The following is a 13,733-nucleotide window of genomic DNA, read 5'->3' as shown; positions in this document are numbered from 1 at the left end:
TCATGTAAATAATTTGAATTGTAATTAAAAAGATTTGAGTGTCATAATTTTGATTGATATATCCATATACTACTTTTTTATTTAACGTCATAAGTATGTTGAAACTGTCTTTTACAATAGCTTTGATGATAGTGGTTTATATTTAATGTATAAGAATTAAAGTTATTATTAAGTGCGTTAAGAATGACACTTATCAAGAAAATCACATTTTTTATATATATGTATATATATATATATGTATATAAGAATGACACTCATACTTTTTTCTTTACCCGTTGAGGCACGTGAATCAGTCAACGGATTGGTTGTTTTGCCCATGCATGTGATCCGCAGTTCGCAGATTCCATGATCCACTGACAAACCCGTGGTTATAAAAAATCCATTTCAACTAATCGAAAAGAACATACAAATTATACGGTTAAATTTTTTAAATAAAAACGTTATAAATAAGTAAATATAATTATTTTAGGATTTACACTAATCTTGAAAAAAAGTTAAATTGAAAACTTAATGGTTGTAAGATTATACGGAGTATATGTTTTTCTATTGAATTGATTATAATAATTATTTTAAATCATTAAAATTAAATTAATATCATAAAAGATAATCATGTCGTCCAGCAAAATCGAACATACACGTACAATGAAAATTTAAAGGTTATAATTGGTACATCAATTGTAAATTTTTTATTACAGGCGGGGCGTGGCGGGAGGTTGGGAGTTGGGTGTACTAGCAAGCAATCATGTCTCGGGTATTGGTCTAGTTTGGAAAAATATTTGTAAAATCGGTCCGGATATCGATTGCCTTGGTTTATCCTTCACTAACTCCTTTGTGAAGCTTGTTTGCAAAGGCGACGATACGTGTTTTTTGTTAGACAAATGGCTGGGAGATGCAATTCTTGGTGAAAAGTTCGGAAGGCTCTTTAGACTCGAATTAGATAAAAATGTGAAGCTAATGGATAGGCTGCAAAAGGATGGGTCTGAATCGAAAATAGCATGGAATTGGGTACGTGAACCTTCAGGTAGATCAAATGCTCAACTAGAAGACATCTCGGGTCTGCTCAAAAATCTTGTCTTCTCCAACGGAACAGCTGATACATGGTCATGGTCCTTGCATCCATATGGTTCCTTCGTTACATCGGTACTGACCTCTCTTATTGACTCAAAACTACTGCCTATTAATGGAGGATCATTAGAAACTGTGCGCATAAAGATTCTTCCGCAAAAGATATGAATTTTCGTGTGGAGAGTCAAGCAACGGAGGATACCGGTTAGAGTTGAACTTGATAAACAGGGTGTTGACTTAGATTTGGTTCTATCCGCTGATTTCTGTTTCTACCCTTAGGATTCTTCCCTCAGTCCGAAAAGCTTTGTATTATGCCCAGTGTGTAATCAAGAGCAAGAAACTGTGGACCATGTGTTTGTTCATTGCCCGTTTGCTAAGGAATTGTGGGCTCGAGTGATTCGTTGGTTTAGCGCAAGTAGGTCAGGATACGCTCACTTGGAAGAAATGTTTAGAGAATGCATCAACGGGTCTCTGCCAAATATTCAATCGGACATGTAGATGCCAGTCGAATGGGCCTGCGGATACATTATATGGCGTAACCGAAACCATATCATGTTCGAAAAGAAGAAATCTAACATTCCCTTGCCATTAAACGAAGTCCAAATCAAGACTTTTGAATGGATCTCAAGACGTTCGAGAAAATGCGGGTTTGACTGGAATCAATGGCTTATCAACCCTTCATATTTCGATGATCATGGCTAAAACCTTCGCGCATTCTGCCATGTTCTCCTTAATGTTCGATCAGTTAAGTCTGGTCCAGGTCTTAGGTGTCGTGTAGCTTTGTGTATTGATTGCTGTTAGCATGTAATTGCATGCTTATAGTGTAATCCCCTTCTAAGTTTTAGTAATAATAATTTTGTGCTTTTCAATAAATATGTGTGTGTGTGTGTGTGTGTGTGTGTGACATAAACGATAAATAGGGTTACATAAATAAGGTCTTATAAAATAATTTTCATAACATAAAATTATAAGATATACTTCGTAAGAAATACGGTCCAATAACTTGCTGAATGTATTTCATAAGCAGTGCCGTCTCAACAATTTAAAAGTCTCAGACGAAAATAAAAATGAACCGACATATACGTTAAATTTTTTACTACACATACAAAATAATAACTCCAATTTATCTATTTATTTACTTACATTGTATTTAACTATTAAAAATAAGATATTTTAACTTTAATTGACAATTTTTATTGATTTAATTATATATATTGAGAAAAATATTTACATATTCAAAATTTTGGGTCTTTTAAATTTTTGAGTCCTAGGCGATTACTTATCTTGCCTATGCTCGAAGAGACCTCTGTTCATAAGGTAAATACTGTATTATCTTCTATGCATAGTACTTTAACTAAACTTATGAACCATTAATATATGCGGCCTCATATTATTTACAAAGAAGTTTTGGTACTTTAAACTCTTTGCATTTTGGTGAATCGAATTTGGTACAAATCGCTAACATACATTGCATTCTTTGAACAAAATCCGAAAGGCCAACTATGTCCATAACATAAGGGACCCATGGTTGAACAAAATATGAGATCCACAATTGAAAACTCAAAAAGTTAAAGATGTTAGGAAAAAAAGGGGCCCCACTTTTGGTCAACGTTTGAAGTGTATAGAATAAAATAAAAATATCAATATCAATATTAGTAAGAAGTAAAGTTCCATAAATATGCTTTTACAATCCATGAACTTGGAGATTAGGTTTATTCGAACATTAGCAACCTACACATAGAACAATATTGACAATTTTGTTCACCATACAAAATGTGTACAGAAAAATGTCGACACACTTTTGAATAATCGAACTCAACTTTATACTTGCTTACGAGATAAAACATTTCTAAAATTAGCATGCACATTATGATTTTGAAACTACAGTAAATTATTATAGTGGCTAAGATAACGTGTTATCCTTATTGCAGCGATGACTAAGCATTCGCCCAAAGACAATACAACTATACAAGTTTGTGTTTTAGACATTAAAATCTTATAGTATACTGTAAACAGTACTTAATTTGAATGTATTTATAATTTATAAAGAGATAATAATAATAATGATGAAATATATATTGTTCTCTTTTTTCATAACATCGTATTATGTTTAAAAAACAAATGTCAAAATTACAGGTTGGAATTTATTTATTCCCACCGGCCAACGTGAGAGTTAAAAACGAACTTTTATGATTGACCGCATTCCATGATCTATATATCTCCCACCACAAATTCACAAACTTTTTTATATATCGTTGGGACCTATCTATTTAATTTTACCTTTACTCAATCCATTCCAACCCCTATTTTACCATCCACCAAATTACAGAAAATGTTAAAGCATCCTTTAATGCCAAAAAATTGGCATCATTTTCACAAGTTATTAGTATTTGCAAATTTTGATAATCAACTATTTTGAAAACAAAGGTAAAATAGAGATTTGACAGTGAAAATCATAATCATAATAGTAACTCATTGTTAAAGGTTTGGTTTATTGGACCTCATACCCTAAATAAATTCAGACGGATCTAAATACAAAGTAAAATTATGACAAACTAACCTAAGAGTATACTGTATACTAAAAAGATGCGAAATGGGATCGAGATGGTCGGACTTTAAAACGTCAAGATGAGGTCGAGATGGACGTTGACTTATATATATATATATATATATATATATATATATATATATATATATATATATATATATATATATATGCACACACACACACACATATGACATATTTTAAGGCAAAAAAACTTTCGCTGACCAGTTTATACCTATAATCGCTATTATCGTTAATATAATACAAAAAAGTAACACTAAACTACGTCAATTTTGATTGATTTAATCGATTTTTGACTTTTGACCAGCGTTGACCCGCCTTTCCCTCATTTGACCCGAATTTTGATTGTTGATCGACTTATCAGACGACAGGACGGGGTCGTGATGGGGTAGTCACCAAAACGTCTCAATGGTCGTCACAAGACGCAACAAACATTTTTTATAACACTGCTAATAATAATGAGCCGCTTAAATGAACTTGTCTGATATTAAAGCCATGACAGCTAATTAGGCTTTTTTTAGTACCAGTTATGATGAATATATAACGTGTCGAAAACTACATCAGCGATGAAATACTCAATACCTTTTTCATCAGCGATGAAATACTCAATACCTTTTTCAACGAGTGATCGAAGAGAAATAAAATGATCCATGTTTATATGTACGATACTTGTTCTAGGCTTCTCTAATCAGCCATTGCAAATTTTTTAACATAGAGGACCGAAAGCATACGTCGCTATTACAAACGTCTTAGAACGTTGTTTGGTAATTATGCACAAAATTTCTAGATATTAATAATAATTAATTAAAATCTTACTAATATGATTATGTAGTTGATACCAATAATCAATAAAAAAAATATAAAATGTAGCTCACGTTAGGATCCGAATGGATCACCATTAGGGGTGTTCACGGTCCGGTTTGGTCCGGTTTCGACTAAATCTGAAACCAAACCGGCATCTACGGTTTCAGCATATATGAAACCAAACCAGACCAAGAAAGTTATCTTACTGCCCGGTTTGGTCCAGTTTGGCCCGGTCCGGTTTGACTGGTTTGACGGTTTCGAGTTCTTTTTTTTATATTTTATTTTCATATAAGATATAGTATAATTTAATGAAACTAAACAAATGAAAATTAAATTCTTAAGTCTACTTCGAGAAATGTAACATACAATGTAATCCTTGTATATATTTCATATATAGTAATAATAAGTAAAACAATTGATTTGCTTTTCAGTAACATATTTCATTTAGTAATAGTAATAGAGTGTAATAGCAGTAATATATACATACATATACTAACATATAAGATATAATATTAATTAATGAAACTTACTTTCTTGCTTTATGAAAAAATCTATCATATACATTATTGTTGTTTATATACATTATACATATAACAATATATGATATATGATATTGTTCAATAGTCCGGTCCGGTCCGGTTTAACCGGTCGGTGGCCTATCAAAACTGTAAACCGGACCGAGTTTCGCGGTTTGGTGATCTTAAAACCGGCGACTGGATCGCTAATATCTAAAACTGGATCGAACCAATAAATCGGTCCGATCCGGCCAGTTTTCGCGGTTTGACGGTTTTGTGAACACCCCTAATCACCATATAAAGCAAAATAGTTTGTGGACCAACATGAACAAATGGGTCAATGACACTAATCTTTCCATGTTTATTTGCATCTACTTGTCCCCACATCAATATCAAATTATTGTAACTCCAGCTTTCTGACAATAAATTATGCTAATTTCACATAAAGCAGCCCGTAAAGCTCTATCTTCATGTGTATACCCACATACCACAAGAATCATTCAACTTTTATACAATCATCTTTAAAAAGTTTATAAATTTTTCAAAACCCACTGAAAAAAAATGGAAGTTGTGTCATACTCTGATCCAAAAATCACTGCTAATTCAAACTCACCAGCTTGGGAAGATATGTTCCGGTCAGCATCCACCCAAAAACCCACTCAGCCGCCGCCACCGTCGCCGGCGATGTCAAAACCACTTCCGGCGCCGTCAAAATCACTGCCGGCGCCGGTGACTGACTCCGGTGACCCTCAGGTGCGTCTAGCACTATACATAGCAATGGCACATGCTGGGTTTGCTTTTGCTTTTTTTATATTTTTTGGTGTTTATAAATTACTTGAACAATATTTAAGACCAATTTTGTGGGCTGTACTCTGTTCAATTCCACTTAGGGGAATTCAACAAACCCTAGTTTCATTTTGGTCTGAGCCTTTGAAGTTAGGGTTGACTGAAACTATACTTGCTGTACCTGTATCTATGTTTAGGGTTTTTATAGGGGCTTTAGTTGAGTTTAGAAACATTATTTACATAATTATTCGTCGAAAAAAGAAGAAAGTTAAGAAATTGGAACTAAAACGATCCGGGTTTGCGATTTTATTAAGATGGTTGTTATCTTTTTGGGTTTTTGTTATGGTTTATGAACAGTTTGGTGGGTTTGGTGCTATTAGTTTGTTAGCTTTAGGGTTTATGTTTACTTCTAGTAATGTCGATTCAACAATGATGTATGTTTCCTCATTTAGAAGCAGTAGTTTTAAGCGGAGCCCGTATTCAGCTATTTTTACTAAACGGATCTTGAAACGATTGGACACTGTTGTTGCAATCGGGTTGATTGTAGGGATGATTGTTGGTTCGTTAATGATGGTTATGTTCTTTTCGTATAAAGTCGGGATTGAGGGTAAAGATGCGGTTTTTGCGGTTAAGTCTCACGTTGAAGAAAGCAATTATGCTGAAAAGATCGGATTGAAACAATGGATGGATGTAAACGATGTGTCGGGAATGGTAGATCGATACACTACACAGTTTTACGAAACTTGTTATGAACAAATTGAGAGTTTAGCAATGCAGTATAATATGACGGAATTCGTTGACGAGATTAAAAACATAATAGTTTCACCAAGGTTTACCAATACTTCAACGCGTTTGACTGCGTTGACCAAACCAAACCCGTATGCGGATAAGATTCTTAGTTTGAGGAGACGGGTGATTAATCGGGAATGGACCGAGATATATCCCGAACTTAATCTTTTATTCAAAGAAGTTGTAATTAGTCGAGCGGATATTACTGAGAAAACAAAAGCGATTGTATTTCAAGGTAAAGATGTACTTCAACGTTTATTTGCTAGTAGTAGATCGATCGTTGGTGGTAGTAGTAGATTAGTTTTCGTAGTTATTGAATTGATTGTTTCGGGAGCAGCGGGTCTTTTGAATTTTGTTTCGCAACTTATGGTTTTCATATGGGTTTTATACTCACTAATAACGTCGAAATCGGGTGGTGTTACGGAGCAAGTAATGTGTATGATCCCGATCTCGAAATCGGCCCGGACCCGTTGTGTTGAAGTTCTTGATAAAGCTATTTCGGGTGTACTTTTAGCGACGGTTGAAATTGCTTTCTTTCAAGGGTGTCTTACTTGGCTTTTGTTTAGGTTATTTGATATTCAACTTTTGTATATGTCGACGGTTGTAGCGGTTCTCAGCCCATTTTTTCCGATTATTCCGTATTTTATATCGACAGCACTTGTAGCATTGGAATTGTCACTTGAAGGTCAATATGTTGTTGCGGTGTGCTTATCGATAATTCATGTTGTTCTTATTGAATATGGTACTACTGAAATTCAAGAGGATATACCTGGTCATAGTGCTTATCTCACTGGCCTTAGTATCATTGGTGGGGTCGCTTTGTTTCCATCAGCAGTCGAGGTAAATTTACGAAAATTTTCGTTGGTTTCATATTTCCATGTACTTTTACTTCTCGAAATACCAAAAAAATAAGGGGGCAGGCCGGGTTAGGTAATTGCTCAAAACGGGTCGGGTCACATTGATCTATGATCCTTTTTAACTATTTAGCTTTGAGTTGTATAAATATCTTTTCAAGCTTTATATATGAATATATGATATATGATTATTCAAAGCTCTCAAAATACTTAACTCGATCCGTTAAGAAAAACGATTTAGGAAGTTTTGTTCTCAACCTATTTAACGCCTTCCCATTTTGGTAAACTTATACTGGCTAAAAAATTTACTTGGTGTCAATGAAATTATAGTAGCAAATTCACTCGTTATCGCGTAAATGGGTTGAAAATGCACCTTTTTAGTTAAACCCTACCATGACTTTTAGTTACCATGACGAGAAGTTAGCCAACCGAAGAAATCGTTCTTGCAAGTTTAACCTTAAAATATATTACTTGAAAGAAAAACAATACCCAACGTGCGAATTCTCATACATTACTATGTTATAACTGAGGCGTCTGTTAATAATATTGCAAATATCTTACATATTTATGTTTTTATGGGTGTTGTCTGTCGAATATGGTGATACAGGGAGCGATAATGGGCCCGTTGATAACAACAGTTGTTATAGCTCTTAAGGATTTGTATGTGGAATTTGTTTTGGATGATGAAAGTCAAGAAGAAAAAGACTAAAATGGGCTCCAATGTAGATGCAGTTTGCAGGAACATTCCTGTACTTGTTGTACATTATTAGCTGAAGCAACTAGTTTGGATTCATGGCACTCTACCCTTATCACCTTATACATGGTGTTCCTTGAGTGATTTTGTTGTACATTTGATTTCTATCCTTATAATTTGTACTTTAAAAAAAAAAAAATTCGGATGAGATGTAAATTATTGTGTAATCGCAGATGTGAATATAATATGTTGTTCTTTGGATGTTCACCAAATTGGACAGGTTCAGTAACAAGTATTGAAAGAAAAAGAAAAAAAGATGCAGGGGACTTGAAAATAAAACGTACATAATAATTATTCCAAATAAAATCAATCCAAGTTTTTAAAGATTAAAGTACACTCACAGATACAATATTGTTAAAGTTTTATACAATCAAGCAAGTATACTGAATCCGATCCATCCGCATGTTACGAAACCAGGAAAAGGATTTTGCAGTCTATTCCGAAATAACATTTACTTCATGTATTTGTGAAGAAACTTGCGATGAAAGTCACTGCGAATAGTGTCATTGATAAAGCGCTTTGGAGCCTTAGTTTCTCCACGAGCCTGGTTCTTGAACACGACGTCATCATCCCACCTGAAATATTGAATGTCAGCAATCGATAACAGATAACGAAAGTCGAATAATAGTATGATTTAAACAATAAAATACAGGGCCAACTGACCTTCGTTTGACATTAAAGGATGTTGGGTGATTAAGCAAAGGGTTTCCTCGCATCACTTCTGCCTCTTTAAGTTTGAACTCCTCTTCTTGCTCTTCACGTTCCTATACAAATTAACTATATGTTACATATGGAAACCAAAAACTCTCGTATAAACATAGTATAACCTAGAAATATAATATGAATATTCTTGTTGGAAATTTCAACCCCATCCCTCTATCGATTGATTAAGAAGATCAAATGTTACCAAGCCGATAGGCATGACAATGAAGGTGGAGAGATAGGCAGACAGGGCGGATCAAGTAACCACTACATAAAGACATCTTAGTACAAGTAGAAATGGGCCAGAATAGACCCCCAACACTTCTTTGTTCCTTTTTATTACTGATAAATGCTTTAAATCATAATTGCATAAAAAAGAACCTCACTGCAGCAAATATAACTCGATATGAAACATCACCTATTACCTAAATAACGAACCCATTTGATATAAAAAAACAACCTGAATTGACCCATTTGTAAGTAAATATATCAAAATGGCCACCTTTAGGTGACATGGTCTAAGACAACTAAAACAAGTGCAAACTCTCATCTTAGATTCTCCATAAGCCTCAAGGCTACACGACTTTAGAAGTAAAAAAAATTTACCTACACAAAAAAAGAAAAAGAAAAATAGTGATGAAAGATAACTCACTTTACGTAATTTCTCCTCAGCTCTTTCCTTCTTTATTAACTCAAGCTCTGCCAAAAGTGCTTCTTCATCATCCTCATCGTCATCGTCATCATCACTAACCACAATATATATAAATATGTAAGCCAAAGTAAAAATGCAACTATAAAAGGACTAACCTACGTAAGTTAGTAAAAGTAATAGTTATGGTTGACCTTTACACACTATTTGGTTGTCACGAGCATATATACATTGATTTCACTAGAATATGTTAACCAACTGTTTTTACTGCCTAACCCCCTAGCCACATATGTCAAACCAATATACATGTATGCGCACAAAGACCATTTTTACAAAAGATCAGCATGCCGGATTGTGTGTACAAACTAGTGGCAAATAGATAATACAATAAATTTAATAATAATTTTAATTATATTACTATAATAAATTAATATATATAATTGATAATAATAATAATAAATGCATAGATAACAAATGTAAAGATTGAAAAAATTGGTTATTCTAGAGGTAGCATTTTCAACCCACTTACATAGAAATGGGTTGATGAAAGTAATGTTCAATCTCCAACTAATGGTGGAATGGGTAAGATTAATAGAAAAACACTAGTTGAAAAGGATGTAGGTCTGATGGGTCAAACACATCAGAACTCACCCAAAAGTGTATTTTTGATGCATCAAGGCACCTAAATCACCTTGTTCATGAATTGAATTATTGTTGAATAAAAATACATAGTTTGTAACTTATAATCATGTTTAGCAAAATAATTTAATTGTAGACAAAAAGTGTTTCCCAGGTTGATCCACCGACCCATTTTGGGTCTCCAGTTGATCAACTAGCAAAGAACTGATCAATCATACAGATAACATTAACATGTGAAACATAGCAATACCTCTCGTCATCACTATTGACATCCCCATCAGCATCATCAGCATCTGCACTGCGTGGAACAATGCGTTCCTCAAGTTCTCGCCTTGACCCTATCAACGTTACTTAGATGGTTATTTATTTTAAGCATACGAAATGTGTTAACAGTCACAAGTCAGGTAATAATAAATTAATAAAACCAAGTTATCAGAAGCAACATCAACCTTCCAGTAGAAGATGGCCACTCTTTCTACGATCTCTGTCCTCTGCAACCATACACACACAGACACCGGAACATGTCAACGGATTGCCAATCGCACAACAAAATCGAAGATAAAGATAAAAAGTAATGTAAAATTACCTCCATAGCCCTTGTCTTTAGATGAAAAGTGTCTTCGTTCACGTTCCTCCAACTCCTCTTTTAGGTCTCTCCTTTCTAATTCATCCTGGGTGTCTTGACCATCTCTTCTGCAGTAACGATCACCAACCAACATTTAGAAAAACGGCAATAGCATTAGCATTAGCATTAACACAACAATAAAGGTAAGTCACCAAAATGATACTGCAGATGCAACGTTCATTCGGTTATAGGTTCAAAACATCACAGATTTATACGGTAAAAAGCACTCATGTAACAAGTCAGAAAATTTTGTTCAAGGCTAATCTCTAAACCAACTTTAGCTATGCAAACATATGTTGATTCTCATTACCAAAGACTATAAAATGGGCTATCATTTATCAAAATCTAGATAACACAACAAATGCTATAAGTAAATCACTATTCATTCATTTATTTATTATACCACATTAGTAACACTCACATTCACAATTTCACATACTAAAGCATGCATATTAATACATGAAACTAATATATAACTGAAATTAGATTAAAAAAAAAAAAAAGTAACCTGGGCTTGAGGGTTGTGTGAGAAGCAATATCCCTCGAAGAATACTTCTGAGAAGGACCAAAAATACGTGTTCCACCTTGTTCATTACCACCTTTAGCTGGTGCCCATGTAGGTCTAGCAGCCGTCGTCATACTTTTAAAATAAACTGTTAACACAAAATCATCAATTTGTATATATATCAAACCCTAATTAGCTAACCCTAGAAACACCTAGAGCGTAAATTGAAATATAAAAAGAAACATATTAATAAAATCTTAAATCGGTGGATTTAGTATGCGTGGCATAATACTAATTTCGTTATACACGAATATTCAATTTAGGGTTAGGGTTTTACCTTGAGACGATGATGATGGTGAAGTATCGAACCAACGAAAAAGAGGGAGAAAGAGATCTGGACGGTATGATTAGTAGTTTTTGGTTCAATGATAGAATAAGTTATATAAATACCCCTATAATTTTAACACGAGTATTGTAACGGCGTAAACTTTTGTTTATCTACATATTGACCCCGAGTCATAGTTTTTACACATACGTTTATTATTGCGTGTAACTAATACTATTAGATCATTCGTAACGGTTGTGAAACGACCCGTCCTAATCCATAAGAACGAATATAATAACATATGATTACATCGCGAGGTATTTGACCTCTATATGATACATTTTACAAACATTGCATTCATTTTTAAAAGAGAAACTTTCTTCACATCGAATGTTGACGACATGCATACTATTTCATAATATATCCAACTATAATTGACTTAATAATAAACTTGATGAACTCGACGACTCGAATGCAACGTCTTTTGAAATATGTCATGAATGACTCCAAGTAATATCTCTAATATGAGCAAATGCACAGCGGAAGATTTCTTTCATACCTGAGAATAAACATGCTTTAAAGTGTCAACCAAAAGGTTGGTGAGTTCATTAGTTTATCATAATCGATCATTTTCATCATTTTAATAGACCACAAGATTTCATATTTTCATTTCTCATAAACATACGTCCCATGCATAGAGACAAAAATCATTCATATGGATTGAACACCTGGTAACCGACATTAACAAGATGCATATAGAATATCCCCATCATTTCGGGACGCCCATCGGACATGATAATTTCGAAGTACTAAAGCATTTCAAATTCCAGAATGGGGCTTGTTGGGCCCGATAGATCTATCTTTAGGATTCGCGTCAATTTGGGGGTCTGTTCCCAAATTCTTAGGCTACCAAGCTAAAAAGGGGCATATTCGGCTTCGATCCATTCAACCATATAATGTAGTTTCAATTACTTGTGTCTATTTCGCAAAACAGTTATAAAAATAGCGCATGTATTCTCAGTCCCAAAAATATATATTGCTAAAGCATTTAAAAAGGGAGCAAATGAAACTCACTCTACAGTATTTTGTAGTAAAAATACATATGACGACATTGAACAATTGAACAATGCAGGGTTGGCCTTGGATTCACGAACCTATATCATTTGTATATATATTAATACTCATAATCGTAATCGAACAAGTATATATATATTTTATTATATATTTAGATTAATATTTATATACAATTTCATTAGTACTTATAATGTATTATATTACTTATTTGATATATGAATTAATTAACGTTATATTAATATAAATGCTATTATATTAGTTAAAACATAATGTTAAGTAATATTAGTATATTAATGTAATAATTATATTTTTTATACAAATTTCTTTTGTTTGCAATTTATTAGTTTCTAGAATAAGCATAATAATAGTAATTATAACACTAATAATAATGATGATAGTAATAATAATAATTTTTAATAAAAATGATAATAATGATAAGATAAAAATGATAGTTTTTATGAAAATACTATTTTTAATAATAACGGTAATTTTAATAATAATAGTTTTAATAGAAATTTTAGTAATAATAATACCTATTTTAATGTTTAAATGATGATTCTAATAATGATACTTTGTAATATTAGTAGTAATAATTATGATAATAAGTTTAATAATAACAATACTAATGGTTATGAAATGATACTAATACTTAATATTAATAATAATACATTTTATCATTTTCATGATAATAATAACAATAATAACCATATTCATAATATTGATATTAATAGTGATAACCATAATATTCGTAATACTTAATAATAATGATACTAACAATAATAATAATACTAATACTTAATAATAATAACAATAATGATAATAATAATAATAATAATAATAATAATAATAATAATAATAATAATAATAATAATAATAATAACTAAATGATAATAATAATAATAATTGCAATTCTAATAATAATTATAATACTAGGAATAATAATAATAACAATAATAACAACAATAATAATAACAATGATAATAATAATAATAATAATAATAATAATAATAATAATAATAATAATAATAATAATAATAATAATAATAATAATAATAATAATAATAAAATGGCTACCTTGATG

General features: G+C 32.4%; 2 protein-coding genes across 2 annotated transcripts; one reads left to right on the top strand and one right to left on the bottom strand.

Annotated features, from left to right (window-relative positions):
- Positions 1-5,382: 5,382 nt before the first annotated feature.
- Positions 5,383-8,336, top strand: LOC139846807 (uncharacterized). The gene is made up of 2 exons (XM_071836342.1): positions 5,383-7,365; positions 7,987-8,336. The coding sequence occupies exons 1-2, from the start codon at positions 5,512-5,514 to the stop codon at positions 8,086-8,088; spliced, it is 1,956 nt and encodes a 651-aa protein (XP_071692443.1). The 5' UTR covers positions 5,383-5,511; the 3' UTR covers positions 8,089-8,336.
- A 64-nt stretch (positions 8,337-8,400) lies between these two features.
- Positions 8,401-11,655, bottom strand: LOC139846808 (uncharacterized). The gene is made up of 8 exons (XM_071836343.1): positions 11,591-11,655; positions 11,257-11,401; positions 10,710-10,816; positions 10,573-10,614; positions 10,374-10,461; positions 9,488-9,581; positions 8,797-8,897; positions 8,401-8,708 (listed from the first exon to the last, which is right to left on the bottom strand). The coding sequence occupies exons 2-8, from the start codon at positions 11,385-11,387 to the stop codon at positions 8,585-8,587; spliced, it is 687 nt and encodes a 228-aa protein (XP_071692444.1). The 5' UTR covers positions 11,388-11,401; positions 11,591-11,655; the 3' UTR covers positions 8,401-8,584.
- Between the last annotated feature and the right edge of the window lie 2,078 nt (positions 11,656-13,733).

This window comes from Rutidosis leptorrhynchoides, chromosome 5 (genome assembly GCF_046630445.1).
Source record: "Rutidosis leptorrhynchoides isolate AG116_Rl617_1_P2 chromosome 5, CSIRO_AGI_Rlap_v1, whole genome shotgun sequence".
Lineage (NCBI taxonomy): Eukaryota > Viridiplantae > Streptophyta > Magnoliopsida > Asterales > Asteraceae > Rutidosis > Rutidosis leptorrhynchoides.
This window is presented reverse-complemented; position numbering and strand designations above follow the sequence as displayed.

Excerpts from the sequence above, each read along its gene's own strand:
- LOC139846807 (XM_071836342.1), top strand. The coding sequence starts at position 5,512 with ATGGAAGTTGTGTCATACTCTGATCCAAAAATCACTGCTAATTCAAAC. Across the intron at positions 7,366-7,986 it reads TGTTTCCATCAGCAGTCGAG|GGAGCGATAATGGGCCCGTT; the intron begins GTAAATTTACGA and ends ATGGTGATACAG.
- LOC139846808 (XM_071836343.1), bottom strand. The coding sequence starts at position 11,387 with ATGACGACGGCTGCTAGACCTACATGGGCACCAGCTAAAGGTGGTAAT. Across the intron at positions 10,615-10,709 it reads TAAAGACAAGGGCTATGGAG|AGGACAGAGATCGTAGAAAG; the intron begins GTAATTTTACAT and ends GTATGGTTGCAG. Across the intron at positions 8,709-8,796 it reads TCCTTTAATGTCAAACGAAG|GTGGGATGATGACGTCGTGT; the intron begins GTCAGTTGGCCC and ends TCAATATTTCAG.